The sequence below is a fragment of the Hirsutella rhossiliensis genome (assembly GCF_020360975.1).
Source record: "Hirsutella rhossiliensis strain HR02 chromosome Unknown scaffold00002, whole genome shotgun sequence".
Lineage (NCBI taxonomy): Eukaryota > Fungi > Ascomycota > Sordariomycetes > Hypocreales > Ophiocordycipitaceae > Hirsutella > Hirsutella rhossiliensis.
In genome coordinates, this window is record NW_025408668.1 from 3,899,559 (window position 1) to 3,914,967 (window position 15,409).

Below are 15,409 nucleotides of genomic sequence, written 5' to 3' on the forward strand. Positions count from 1 at the left end.
AGATACTTACTATCGAATTCGTTTACGTATTACGCGAAAGCGAGGCTCGTATTCTAGTGGTCTATACTTAGGCTTTTTGCTAGGACCACGATACTTCTTTTTAGCAGGGGTCGGACTAGGGGCGGGCATACTCGAAGGAGACATCAGTGCACCTTCTACTAGGGTAATTACGGTGTCGGTATTTACTATACTTAAGTATCGGCGCTTCGATAATCTTATACGTAATAGACCTTCTTAGCGGATCCGCTATTAGCGATTGCCTTAAGGGTGCTATAAATGTTAGACTCTATATATTTTATCGGTAGTAGCTTAAAAATATATACGTTAATTTTTTAGTAGATTAGATACGATTCCGCGCTAAAATTTACTATTAAAGTTAATATAGCCGTTTAGGTTAGGCACCTATCTTAGGTGCCTAAAATAGGGGGGTGCCTATTTCTATATATAGGGACTTATTACGTAGAACTAGCAAACGACATCCTTATATATAACGACTAGCAGGTCTTAAAGATAACGCACGAGTTCCTATAGCCCTTCTACTAAGCTACTATAGAATAGTAAATAGTATAGGCTTCGATAGATTAGGTACCTAAAAACATAGATATCTTATTTATAGCTTTATATAGTTTAAGAATGCTAAGGTAGGGTTGCTAGACCTAATATTAGGCTATATTGCGCTATTATTATATATCTATACCTCGGCCGAGCAGTCTATCCGATAACTAATTACTCCGGCATCTAAATCGACCACGTCTACTAGCCCCCTAAATATCTAGCAGCAGTAGCAGACCCTCGGAATCTAAACCGCTCCCGGGCTAGATATAGTATATAGTGTCCTTTAGCGTCTCGTGGACCTGGCGGCTCGCGGCGGGCGCGGCCTTGCCAGCGGTAGAGACGCTATCGGTGTCGCTCGCCTCGAAGATCTCGGGCCGGTAAGCGCGGGCGCGCTCGCATACAATGTCGGCGTAGTAGGCGGGCGGGCAGATGCTGACGGCCTTTATAGCGCGGCCGTATAGGTAGCATAGCTCGTAGGTGAGGCTCTCGAGCTCGTTAGCGGCCGTGGCCTTATACTTTTAGCGAAAGATCTCGTCGAGGATAACGGTATAGTAGGCCGGGCGGGCGGTGCCCTTAAGGGCGTGGTGGGCCGTTAGGAAGAAGTCCTAGTAGCGGGCCTAGGTGACGCCGCGGTCGACGACGGTGCCGTTGCGGATGTTGCCCGAGTCGGATATAACGTCGCTGCTAGTCGGGAAGAAGCGCGTCTAGTAGCGCTTAACCGAGACGACAATAGTTAGGCGCGGCGGCGACGCCTTGGCCGGATACTTAGCGCGGCAGGCCTAGCGGATCGACGGCAGCTCTAGCTCGAGCACCTGCGAGAACTAGCCCTCCGACACGCCGTCGCGGAAGATAACGATATTGTCGGGCAGGGTCCCCTGGTTGTACTTCTGCCATAGCTCGAGGCGCGACTTAAAGGCGTCGATAAGGTGCGCGCTTAGCATCTCCTGCTTAGACGGCTGCTCCCACGAGCAGGCCGGCTACTAGGCCAGGTCCTTATCGATACTAGCTACGAGCCCGACTAGGCTAGGCGCCTCGCGCGCCTCGCGCGCCGTCGTTATATTAGTCGGGTGCGTTACGTCGTACCCGGCCACTATAGTCTTGCCCTCCTTAAGCAGGCCTACGTCCTCGCGTAGCCGGTGGTTGACGCCGCCGGCCTTAAGGTTAACCTTAAGGCCGACGTTAGCGTAGTATATAAAGTTATTAGGCTTAAGTAGGTGCTTAGACGTAACGACGCTCGTATAGATACTAAAGGTATAGTCGCCGAGGCTCTTAATCTTTAAGTATAGGCCCTAGCTATCCTTTTCTATAAGGACGAAGAAGACGTACTAGATCCGGTTATTCTTAGCCTACGTAAAGAAGTTTTCGAGCCCGTCGCCTATAGCCCGCTCCTAGCTCGTAAATATCTTACCGTCGCCCGGCACCTAGGGCGAGTCCTTAATACGGATGCCTATATTGCTGCCTAGGAACTTAGTAAAGTCCTTTATAGCCGATACCTTAATAATAGGGCTATCGCTACGCTTTATAACGTTAAGAAAGGTCTAGCGCTTAATTATAGCCCCGGATTTAACCACGCGCACGTTACGTATATTCTAGCTACCGTTAAAGGGTAATATATCGGACCGCTTCTACTAATTATTAAGGTAGCTAATTATAGGCACGTTAAGTACCCGGCCGCGGACTATAAGAAGGCTCTTATCGACCGTGATACTAAAGGGCCTAAGGCCGTCGTCGTCGAGCCCGAGCGTCTTACGGCCATTAGCGCTAATAGACGTCGCGTTAGAGTAGGGCGAGCAGCATACTACGTCTAGCATAGCCGTTGTCTCGTTTATAGTAAGGCGCGCCTTAACCGACTAGCCCGGCTAGATCTCGATAACCTTAGTAAGGAAGAGCGTCGGCTTATCGGAGCGGCCTAGGTTAACTAGCGGGTAGTCCTTAAGCGTTTTCTTATACTCTATAGCCACGGGGTTAGTCGCCGATATAGTCTAAGAAGAAGAAGACGAAGAAATAGCATTAAAACTTACTTATCTTAAAGTAGTTAAACACGGAAATATACTAGCCGCCGCCCTTACCGTCGTTAAGGAAGAACTATACCTACTTAGGCCCCGGATACTCGTAGTTAGGCGTAAACTTAAGCGGCTTGCCGTCGGCGGGCTTCTAGCGGGATAGCTCCGACTAGCTTACGATAGCGTGGATAGGCTTTATACGGCGCACCGCCTCGCCCGTCGATAGCGTGATTTCGGCCTAAACGCGCGTCTTAGGCATAAACTTAGCGAAGGCCTTAATCTTTCGTATAGCCTGGTTATTAAAGGCCTACGTCGGGCGGATTTAGAAGCGGTTAAAGAGGTAGGCGAGGCGGCCGGCGGCGCGGAAGACGCTGTGGTTAACGTTTGCGTTAAGCAGTAGGCGGCCGGTGCCGAGGCGGGCCGACTAGAAGAAGCCGCGGGCGGCGATAAGCTAGTGCTAGTCCTAGAATAGGTCGGTAGCGGCCTCGTCTCTACTAAAGGGGAAGAAGCGGGCGCTGCCAACAGCCGAGATATCATATAGCTTAGAGCGCGGGCCGTGGCCGAGGACGACGTTAAGGGCGTCGACGACGTCCGGATACTTAGGGAAGAGGCCATCGACGGGGTCCTCGCTTATAGAGCCGACGTATTTAAGCAGGGCGTCGAGGGGCGCCTTGGTTAGGCCGTGGATAGTGGCCTCGATAACGTCCTACTTATCGCCGCTAGTCTCGACGGCGAGCCGGAACCGTAGCGGGTTCTCGGCTAGCTTAAGCTTCTAGAGCGAGATAAGCTAGCTCTTATACTCGGTAGCGAGCACCAGCGTCTTATCGGCGGCCTTAAGGGTGGCGAGTAGCTCGCGCACGGTAAAGTAGAGCTTGCGGCCCTTAACCTCGCGGCTCGAGGCCTTAGCTAACTTAGACGGCTCGCCCGACGACGTCTCGGAGCCGACCTAGATAAACTTAAAGGTGTACTTATATAGCACCACGGGCTTAAAATTAACGTTAAAGTAGTTAGACTATAGCGTTACGGGCTAGCCGTTTATACTAAAGGCCGGCCGTAGCGGAAACACGTCGGTAGACCGGGCCTAGAGGGGGGGCGCCTAGATGTTGGCCTTAGCTATCTACGCAGCGAGGCCGGCGGCCGACGACGCCTACGTCTTAATAAGGCGGTCCTCGAGGGCCGTTACGGTAGGGTCGGGCGCCGGGAAGGGTCTATTAACGCTGCGGGCCTTATTAGCGGGCCCGGTGTCGAGCATTAGAGACAGGGGCAGGATATATACTTATACGCTAGTTTAGTCGTCGTGTCGCGCGGCCGGCCCCCGCGACCGCCGCGGAAGCCGCCTCCGCGACTGCCGCGGTCACCGCCGTCGCCGCGGCCGCGATACCCTCCGCGGCCGCCCCGGTTAGAGTAGCCGCCCCGGTCTCCGCCCCGGCCGCGTCCGCCTCTTCCGCCGCAGTCTGCTATTGCAATAGCTAAGTCTATCTCTAGGGACGTATTAAAAAGAAAAGTAAAAATAACGTAGACCGAGCAAGGTATATCGCGATAGGCTAGGGTCTTAGCCGGGGCACGGCAGCGGGGGGCTTATACGTTATTATATACGAATGCACGTAGGTGCACGCTAAGGCGGTGAGCAAGCAGCGTAGTCGCCGTTTACGCGTAGCGGTAGAGGCCGCGATAAGGGCTATAAAGAGGGACGTATACGAGGCAAGCGAAGGCGTAGGGCTCGGGCGTTTACTAGCTATAAGGAAGAGCACGGGCTCGTACGAAGTAAATAGCGCGATAAGATAGGCTAGTATTAGGTAATAGGCGACGGACGGGCCGGGAGAGAGACTTATAGGAGCCGAGGCCCGTCCCGTTATCCTTTTATCCTTTTAGCTAGGTCCTATTCCCGTAGACTTTGCACCTTTATGCGCCCGCTGTTTACGATATACTAGAAAATAGGGCCGGAGAGAATACTAGCCTAGCATCGTCGACGAGGTTATAAAAATCAGGACGTAGAGAGGGTAGCGAGGTAGTAGTTAGGACCGGGTTAAGAGCGGGCCGAGCCTCGTGCGCCGGTATATATATATAGCACTATATAGTGTTACTAAATATTATATACTATAAAAGCGCACGGTGCGGAGCCTTAGCTCCCGCTTCTATAGCTATCGTCGAAGTAGCTAACTACTTAGAGCTCGTCGCCGGCCTCCTTTTTTATACGATAAACGACTCGGGGATACACCGGTCGGCGATAGCTAGCAGCCCTGCCTAGGCCGCTCCCTATCCGTACCGTAGGGGGCAATAACTGCCTCGCGAGCTTAAAGATTAATGCTAGATTTTCCTCGACGAATAGATTTATATAAGCGATAAAGCGTCCCCCCCTCTTTTCCTTCCTCGATTCTTCCCGTCTTTATATTTACGCGTGCTTTTACCTTATAGGTATAGGGGAGATAGGGCTAATCGAGGCCCTAGATACTTATGCCGTTAATCTACTTAATAGCACGCTAGGCTCCGGCCTCTCGGCAAATAGCGATAAGCAAGGTCGTGCCGGTACCGCCCCCGAGCTATCTCGCCTTTTTAGGCACGTTAGATAGCGGAGCCCTACGTAGCGTAAGACGGGTAGGGGCGGATAGCCTATCACTACCGACGCGTTAGACGCGTAGAGTAATACTGAGAGGAAGGGTCTAAGATACGCTCCGTTCGCTAGAAATGCAATAGCAAAGACGGCGAAGAGACTAATAACTCGAGCGACGCGAATATTAACGACCGAAATCAATCTTAAACAAGCAGATAAAGAGAAAATATACGAAGTAAATAGCGAGACGAGGAAGGCGATGCTCTAGAGCGCGCTAGAGGTATTAGGGAAGATAGGCGGTGAAATTAGGCAGCTGTTTCCGAATAGAGTAACACTATAAGTATATAGAGCGACAGGCAGCATCTAAACAATAAAACACAATAAGGGGCTTTAGAACCTCGACTTTATAGGAGACAATGCCCGCTATTACCGTAAGACGGTTTCCTTCTAGCGTATATACACGGCTAGGCCCCGCGTAAGGTCCTATAGGTGCGACCGCCCGAGAGAATAATAATAGGCCTTACGTCTAGTTCTTTAGGAAGCTACCTTAGGAACGGATTATTAGTAGCCTAAGTAGACGACGGCCCGAAGCCGCGATTGTCTAATATTCTCCTATTAGTTTAAGCTCCGTCGTCCTATTATAGAGCCGTAGCGACGTGCATTTTAGCCTTGGTCGGCGCTATAGTCTATCGCTACGGCCTACGTATTCGGGTCTTACTAAATAAAGAAGCATTATAGACATGCCCGGCCGCTACTATATAGGGTCGGGGGCGTAAAGAACTTGCCGACGCTACCGCGGCGCCCCTCGCGCCGCGGCGTCGTCCGGTCCTTAACGCGTAGATCGCTAATATAGCCGGTTAAATACTAATATAAGTCTAGAAGGGACCCTAAGAAAAGAGTAGGACTTACGTTTACTAGCTCTCTAGAAGGCTACTATAGGAACGGATAGTTAGTAAGTCCCTATAGACCGCGGCTAGAAGCGTAAGTGTCTAATATACTATTTCTAAATTAAGCTCTTTCGTCTATCGTAGAGTAGTAATAACTTATATTTTACCTTTTTTTAAAGGCACTTACGTCGCTAAAATCGAACTATACGATAACGGCTATAAAATGTATATAGAGGACGTTAGATCACTGCCTATACTTAACTAGCCTAGGTTAAAAGTTGCCTTTTACTCGCCGTTTTAGGAAGAATTATATATCCGTATCTACGCGTAATAGCTAGCTAGGGGAATTTAGTTATAGTCTAATTTAGACTATTAGGCATAGCCGAACTCGACCGTTCCGATAGCTGCCTCGGACGGTTAAGTTCTAGACTAGACACGGGCTAATTAAGCGCCTCTAAGGCCGGGAGGGAAATAGGACGTATCGAATAGGGTAGGCGGTATCGAATAGGGTAGGCGGTATCGAATAGGGTAGGCGGTGTCGAATAGGGTAGGCGGTGTCGAGATAGGCAGGCGGGGAGGAGACGTACTCTAACTAATATAGCAGGCGGTGACCTAAGACAATCACCTACCGCCTTCCTAATCTATTATAGCCTCCCCGCCACCGCCTTCTAAGAGCGGTCACCGCCTACTAAGTATAATTCGTATCGCTTCCGCCACCGCCTACTATATTCGTAGGGCAGTAGCTACTTTTAGAAGGCGGTAACTATACGGCTTAAGAACGTAGTTTTAGTCTTTATACCTAGCCTAACTATTAAGCAATAGGCAGCTATCGTGTTATAAAAACGCGCATTGCTCTGCTCGTCTTTCGGCTTATATCGAACTTTAAGGTCTATTATCCGCTATCGTATACTATTTAATATTTCCCTATAACCTAGGACCGACCTAAGGAAAGCACTAGGGATAAGGCGGGTGGTGTTTTTTTAGGACTCGGCACTATATTAGTCGTTATAGTAGGCGGTGGGCGCCGTAAAGACACTAGTTATAGCGCTGTGTTTAATTAGGCAGGCGGTGGACTATACCGAGAGTTAATAACTAAATTCGTAAAGCGGGGCAGTAAGTAAACGCCGTAGGATATAGCGGGGTTACCTACTAAAAGTAGCGGCATTTGCTCGAGGATATATATTACCTTAGTAAAGTTAAAGTAAGAGGATAATAAGAAGCTCTTAGAGGCTATATATAGTATTATCTTTTTTAGCGTTTTATATAATAGTATAGATATTAGCTTTCTTATCCTTATAGTTAAAGATAGGCTAAATCGGTTCCTTATTAAATTAATTAGTCGTATTAATTTATAGATTCTAAGTATTTAGTAGCGCGATTTTTATAAAGTACTTAGGGCCGAGGGTAAATCCGAAATTATTTATTTCTATAAGATAATATAATTACTAACGGCTAAATAGGTCTATTATAGCTCTTTTACTATAGTACCTAACTAATTTATCTAGGATAAAAGTAGTAACTAAGCTATATTAAGACCGCTAAAAGTACTTATTACTAAATCCTTAGTAACGTATTACTATTTATAAGAGGACGGACTAAAGTATATCTATACTATCGCGCGGTTATATTTAAGTATAGTTAAATTTAAGCCTAATAACCCTAAGTATAATAAGGCCTATAAGAGGCTAAGGGGCTATGCTTAATAAGTAGTAATAAGGCGTCGTCGATAGTAAGCACTTAAAGTAAAGTATAAGTAAAAGGTAAGAACTTACTAGCTTAAACTAAAAGTATTAGTCCTTATACTATATAATAAGAATTAAGACTTTATTAAACGATCTAATATCTTAGAAGACCTTAAGTAGTAGCTAGGTTTCGGTTAGCGCCCTAAAGCTATAAGGTCGTAACCTAAAGTAGCGCTATATAGTCTAAGCGGAGTTAGGTATATTATTTTATACCCGTTCTATAGTAAGCGTACTAATAAATATAGAAAAATATAAATTATATTAGTATACGTTTATTAGCTATAAGAAGCCTATCTTAAAGTTTCTATATTTTAGGTTTATATAAGTAATATAAAGCGATTTTATTAGTTATTTACTTTTATTATATAAGAATACTAAATTCCTAGCTATAATAATCCTAAATTAGATATACTACTACTAGTAAAGGGATAGCTAGGGAAAAGGGAAAATAGGCAGTAGCTTATAGTTCTTAATAACGCTAACGATATATAACTCTTCTTTACTACTATTAATAGTAGCTTTAATAGTATTAAAAAGTTTAGATAATTTATACTTAAATATAGTTATAGAATAGTACTCGCGATAACTAAGAATAAGTAAGTAGCTATAAAGCTAACTAAATCGACCTATATCTTAGATATTTATAAAATAGATAAGGAGGAGTTAATTAAGCTACTTTAAATAAGACTTAAGGAAGATAATAAGGCTACCTCTAAGGTTAACTTAATTAAACTATTAATATTATCCTTACGCTTAAAGTACTTACCGCTTATACTTATTTAAGCGGCTACTTTTATTTAGGAGAATAGCGTTTCTATTAAATTATATCTTAAGCTACTTAGCGGGAGTAATAAAAATATCGTTAACTTACTAAGTATAGAGTTTAAAACGATTAAATAGGACTTAAAGGCTTTATAAGCGGTAGCGTAGATATAGATACTCTTATTTTAATAGATTAAGAAATAAGATATATTAGTAAGTAATTATCTTTTACTAATAAGCTTATTTAACTAGTAAGGTATTCCGATATCGTTTCTATTATACTATAGTATATAGGAACGTAATAGAGGTTTAAAGAATAATTTAAAGCTAATAAAATCTATTAAGCTACTAAAGGCCTTTAGTCTTATTTTAAAGGAGAAGAGCGGTAACCTAGATATCTATTAGCTAGTATAGCTAGTAACTTAAAAGTAGCTTATAAATAATAGTAAGATAAGTAAGTTTAAGCGGAAAGCGCTATTAATAGTATCGTAAATATATCCTTTTAAGAGGTTTAAGAACTAAATAGTATATAGTATATATTTACTATATATAAACGCTATACTAAAGATTAAGACTAGCGGCCTAAGGGATAAAGAGAAGGTAAAAGCGTCCTTACTTTATTATAGAGTAAGCTACTTTAATTTTAAGGGAAAATAAAGTAATATAAAGAAACTTAGTATAAATACTATTAAGACCTATAAAAGGGTACTAAGTAAGGAGTATCCCTTAATACTAACTAGTATAGCTAAGCTTATATTAATATACTTAAATTAAAGGTAGTAAAAGGAGGTAAAGGAGCTTAAGATATAAGTAATAAAGACTTATAAGAAGGTATTAAGTAAGGAGTATCTTAATATACTAACTAGTATAGCTAACCTTATATTAATATACTTAAGTTAAAGGTAGTAAAAGAAAGTAAAGGAGCTTAAAGTATAAGTAATAAAGACTTATAAGAGGGTATTAAGTAAGGAGTATCTTAATACGCTAACTAATATAGCTAACCTTATATTAATATACTTAAATTAAGGGCGGTAAAAGAAAGTAAAGGAGCTTAAGGTATAGGTAATAAAGACCTATAAGAGGGTATTAAGTAAGGAGTATCCTTTAACGCTAACTAGTATAGCTAACTTTATTTTAATATACTAAAATTAAAGGCGGTAAATAAAGGTAAAAGAGCTTAAGGTATAAGTAATATAGACTTATAAAAAGGTACTAAGAAAGAAGTATCCCTTAATACTAACTAGTATAACTAGCCTTATATTAATATACTTAAATTAAAAGTAGTAAAAGAAGGTAAAGAAGCTTAAGGTATAAGAACTAAGTATTTATAAGAAGCTATTAAGTAAGGAGTATCTTAATATACTAACTAATATAGCTAACTATATATTAATATACTAAAATTAAGGGTAGTAAAAAAAAGTAAAGAAGCTTAAGGTATAAGTAATAAAGACTTATAAAAAGGTATTAAGTAAGGAGTATCTTAGTATACTAACTAATATAGCTAACTTAATATTAATATACTAAAATTAAAAGTAGTAAAAGAAAGTAAAGGAGCTTAAAGTATAAGTAATAAAGACTTATAAAAAGGTATTAAGTAAGGAGTATCTTAATATATTAACTAATATAGCTAACTTAACGTTAATATACTAAAATTAAAAGTAGTAAAAGAAAGTAAAGGAGCTTAAAGTATAAGTAATAGAAACTTATAAGAAGGTATTAAGTAAGAAGTATCTTAATATACTAACTAGTATAGCTAACCTTATATTAATATACTAAAATTAAAAGCGGTAAAAAAAAGTAAAGGAGCTTAAGGTATAAGTAATAAAAACTTATAAGAGGGTATTAAGTAAAGAGTATCCCTTAATACTAACTAGTATAGCTAACTTTATATTAATATACTTAAATTAAAGGTAGTAAAAGAAGGTAAAGAAGCTTAAGGTATAAGTAATAAAGACTTATAAAAAGGTACTAAGTAAGGAGTATCCTTTAACGCTAACTAATATAGCTAACTTTATATTAATATACTTAAATTTAAGGTAATAAAAAGAAGTAAAGAAGCTTAAGGTATAAGTAATAAAAACCTATAAGAGGGTACTAAGTAAGGAGTATCTTAATATACTAATTAATATAGCTAACCTTATATTAATATACTTAAATTAAAGGTAGTAAAAGAAAGTAAAGGTACTTAAAGTATAAGTAATAAAGACTTATAAGAAAGTACTAAGTAAGGAGTATCTTTTAATACTAACTAGTATAGCTAACTTTATATTAATATATTTAAATTAAAGGTAGTAAAAGAAAGTAAAGTAGCTTAAAGTATAAGAACTAAGTATTTATTAAAAGGTACTAAGTAAGGACTATCTTAATATACTAACTAATATAGCTAACCTTATATTAATATACTAGAATTAAGGGTAGTAAAAAAAGTAAAAGAGCTTAAGGTATAAGTAATAAAGACCTATAAAAAGGTACTAAGTAAGGAGTATCTTAATATACTAACTAATATAGCTAACCGTATATTAATATACTAAAATTAAAGGTAGTAAAAGGAAGTAAAGGAGCTTAAGGTATAGGTAATAAATACTTATAAAAGGGTATTAAGTAAGGAGTATCTTAATATATTAATTAATATAGCTAACCTTATATTAATATATTTAAATTAAGGGCGGTAAAAGAAGGTAAAGGAGCTTAAGGTATAAGTAATAAAGACTTATAAGAAGGTACTAAGTAAGGAGTATCTTTTAATACTAACTAATATAGCTAAACTTATATTAATATACTTAAATTAAGGGCGGTAAAAAAAGGGAAAGGAGCTTAAGGTATTAGTAATAAAGACCTATAAAAAGGTACTAAGCTTAAGTAAGGAGTATCCCTTAACGCTAACTAGTATAGCTAACCTTATATTAATATACTAAAATTAAAGGTAGTAAAAAAAAGTAAAAGAGCTTAAGGTATAAGTAATAGAAACCTATAAGAAAGTACTAAGTAAGGAGTATCCTTTAACGCTAGCTAGTATAGCTAACTTTATATTAATATACTAAAATTAAGGGTAGTAAAAAAAAGTAAAGGAGCTTAAGGAATAAGTAATAGAGACCTATAAGAAGGTACTAGGTAAGGAGTATCTTAATATACTAACTAGTATAGCTAACCTAGCTTAGACTTAGTATAAGATTAACTAAGTCTTAAAAGTAAAAGCGTTAATATAGGATTATATTTACTATTAATAAAAGCTACTTAGCTAGGATTATCCTTATACTTAGTCTTTTATATTAACTATAGCTAAATAAGAGAGTATAAGGTAAAGGCTTAATAAAAGCTCTATAATCTTTTATATTAAATTAATCTAACTACTTTAGATAATTAATAATAGTATTTATAAGCTAGCTTATCTTTATAATAAGATATATAAGCTATAGCCGCTAGGTTTCCTAACTTAGCTTATACTTTAGTTAGAGAATAACTAATATATTATTCTTCTCTTATTCTTTTCTTTTCCCTTTATTCTTTAAGGGTTATAAGGGTAGGAAGATATTTATCTTTATAGGAGGCTAAGAAGTATTATTATTATCTATACTTATAGATTAAAAAGGATAAGTAAGTAATTTATTAATACTTATCTATCTAGCTATAGATATAATAATAATATAAGTCTATATAAACTTAGGCGATAAAGTCGCTATATTTATAGAACCTTTTAGATCCTACTAAAGTCTAATAATTATTCTTCTTTAAACTTAGCGAGAATTATCTTTAGTTATTATTTAGCCGAGGTTTTAGATACTTAATATAATCTACCACCTTTTTAATTAAACGTCCTACTTAGTTAAAAATTCTCTACTAACTTATAGCCGCGATAATACCTTATTTAGGTTAAACGGAAAGAAGCTTATTACTATAAATCCGCTTTAAATATTTAACGGTAAAAGTACTTATCGGCGAGACTCTAAGTATATAAAAAGGAAGTTCTATTTATTAATATAATAGATCTTAGTAAGTATTTTTATTACTAAAAAAGATATAGCCGCCTATTAAATATAAGTAATAGTATTAATTAACGTATATAGTATACGCGATATACCCCCTTAAGGATACTAGGTTAATTCGTCCTAAGATACCTAGATATCCTAGATTATAGAGGGAATTTTTATATAGGTAGGCCCTATACTAAAACCGCGCTTAATTACGCTAGCGGGACTCGAACTATAGGCCTTTAGGTAATACGCGCTAGGCTAGCTAGAAGTACGTATATAGTTACTAGGAAGTTCCTAGAGGGGTAACGCCTCCGCCTAGGCTTATAACTATTACGAAAAAAGATATAGCCGCTTATTAAATATAAGCGATAGTATTAATTAACGTATATAGTATACGCGATAATTTTCTCTTAAACCTTCTAGCTATATATTATTTTTAACAGCGAATAATACTTAATATTAAGAGGCTATAAGAGATATAAGGAATATATAAGCATTTATAGTATTATAATAGAATTAGCTATATAGTACTTATTAAATTCTAGCTTAACGTAGCTATTATACCTATTAAAAATAAAAACTTAATATATACTAACTATATAGCGCTATATATTTAGATTAAAAACTTATACCTTAATATTACTATAGTAGCTAATAAACCTCTATACTTAGTTTTCCTTAATAGGATTTTTACCTTATTAAGTAATAAGTTAGCTATTTAATAAGTATAAGCTACTATTAGCGGTATCCCTTACTTATCTATTAATAAGATCTATTATACTAAGGTAATCTCTTTTATCGCCGTTAACTTTAGGTTATATATCTAAGCGTTATATTAGCGAATAATACTATATAGTCGATTAGATACTATATTACGCGCTTAGAGACCTAGGTTACGTTATTTAAAACTAAAGTAGGGATCGCGATATATAGTAGGACTTATATAAGGATATAGAGATAACTATAGCCCGCTAAAGGAGCTCTTTAAAGATTAATAATTATATTACTAGCCCTTATTCTTTACTTTCTATTTTATTATAATTATACTCCTTATATACTATCGATTAAGGGACGTTATATATAGCTATAGCCTTATAGGTACTTTTAAATTAGCCCTACTAATAGGCCCTAACGGCGAGTAGGACTTATTCTTTATATAGAACTAATTAGTTTATTATTACTATTATACTTAGTTTATCTTACTATAAGTATAGGTCGCGGCGGCAAGGAGTTTTTCTAACTAAGTAAGGGGTCTAACTAAAAAGGGGGTAGATTATATTATCCTAGGCCCTTAGTATATAATTTAATAATAATAAATTATATTATATAGCTAAGTAATAAGTATTAATATTTAACTACTTATACTACGCCTTACTTTATTATTACTTATAGAACTTATATTACCTTTATAAGGCGTAGTATAAGTAGTACTTACTTAGCTAGGTACGTTACTAATTAAGCTATAAATATATATAAATCCCTTTTCCCTTATTACTATAAATTCTAAACTATAAGAGTATATTATAAGATAATATTAAAGGTTTTATTATTATTAATTATAAAAGTAAGAGCTATAAGAAGCTTAGCGTAAAGACTATTAGTAGTTATTATAGATATAACTAACCTTATTAACTATAAGGTAGCTAGAGCGAGTACTAAGTAATACTTTAGCTATAGGTAGTAAAGGCGAAAATTTAGTATAGAATCTAAGGCTATATTATTCTATCTTAAGTAATCGATAGTTATAAAGAGCGTTTTATTATTATAAATAAAGGAGGATTTAAATTAAATATATAAAGAAATAAGGTTATAAATAGTATTAGACTATAATACTATTAAATATAAGGTCTAGCTATAAGCTAGTGCCTATATATAGTATTATAAACCCTAAAAAGTAAAAGACTAGTCGCTTATAAACGCTACTAGCGCTTATTATATAGCTTACTACTTAGTACCTAGGCTTACTCTTTCCTTTTCTTTTTTCCCTTTAAATAGATACTTAAAAGAGTATTTATAATCGCTTATAACCTTAAGGCTAATACGCGATACTTACCTAGAGCTTTATCGCTACCTACTTAATATATAAATATATATATATTTAGTAGGTATTAGGCTTTATAAGATAAGTGCTTATATTAAACTTATTCTTTTATTTTATAAGGTAGCCGCCTTACTTCTTAAGCTCTTAAGCTTATTCGAAAAAGGTATTAGCGGGCCTTATAAAAGACTAGTTTCTTATTTAAAATCGACCTATACTTTAATTTAATAATTAGTTAGGACTATATAACTAATCCTAATCTTAATATAATTCCCTTATAAGGACTAGTCTCTTATTACTAGCGACCGGCGATAGTTATCTAGTATAGTACTAGTAACTATAGTAAACTAAGTTTTAAGGTACTAGTAATAATATCGTAGGCTAAGACTAAGATACTAGTAATAGTACTAGGGCGCTTACTAGTTACTTAAAGATACTAGTAACCGCTAAGCTAAAGTTACTAAGACCCTTAAGGTGCCTATAACTACTATACTCTTACTACTAATAGCGAGGAGCGCGCTTATATTTAGTTACTAGTAGCCGACTAGGTAACTATTAAACCTAAGCGCTAAGGGTATTACGCGCGCTATTATATAATATTAGTACTTTTATCCTTTACGTAATAAAGCCTTATAAGAGACCGGTCTCTTATAAGGCCTACTAATACTTTTTTAGAACGAGCTTAAGAGTATAAGAAGGCGGCTAGCTTATAAAATAAAGGAATAAGCTTAATATAAGCACTTATCTTATACGCCTAATACCTACTTAATATATATATAGTAGGTAGCGATAAAGCTATAGGTTTAGTCGTAATAATAAAAAGCTCTTTATAACTATTAATTACTTAAGATAGAACGATAGGGCCTTAGATTCTATATTAAATTTTCGCCTCTACTACCT

General features: G+C 37.5%; 1 protein-coding gene across 1 annotated transcript; it reads right to left on the reverse strand.

The window, feature by feature from the left end:
- Positions 1–815: 815 nt before the first annotated feature.
- On the reverse strand, positions 816–1,496 carry HRG_02014 (piwi domain-containing protein; the record flags this gene model as incomplete). Its single annotated transcript, XM_044860485.1, has 4 exons — positions 816–854; positions 915–1,064; positions 1,275–1,334; positions 1,392–1,496. The coding sequence occupies 4 exons, from the start codon at positions 1,494–1,496 to the stop codon at positions 816–818; spliced, it is 354 nt and encodes a 117-aa protein (XP_044724118.1).
- Positions 1,497–15,409: the final 13,913 nt, after the last annotated feature.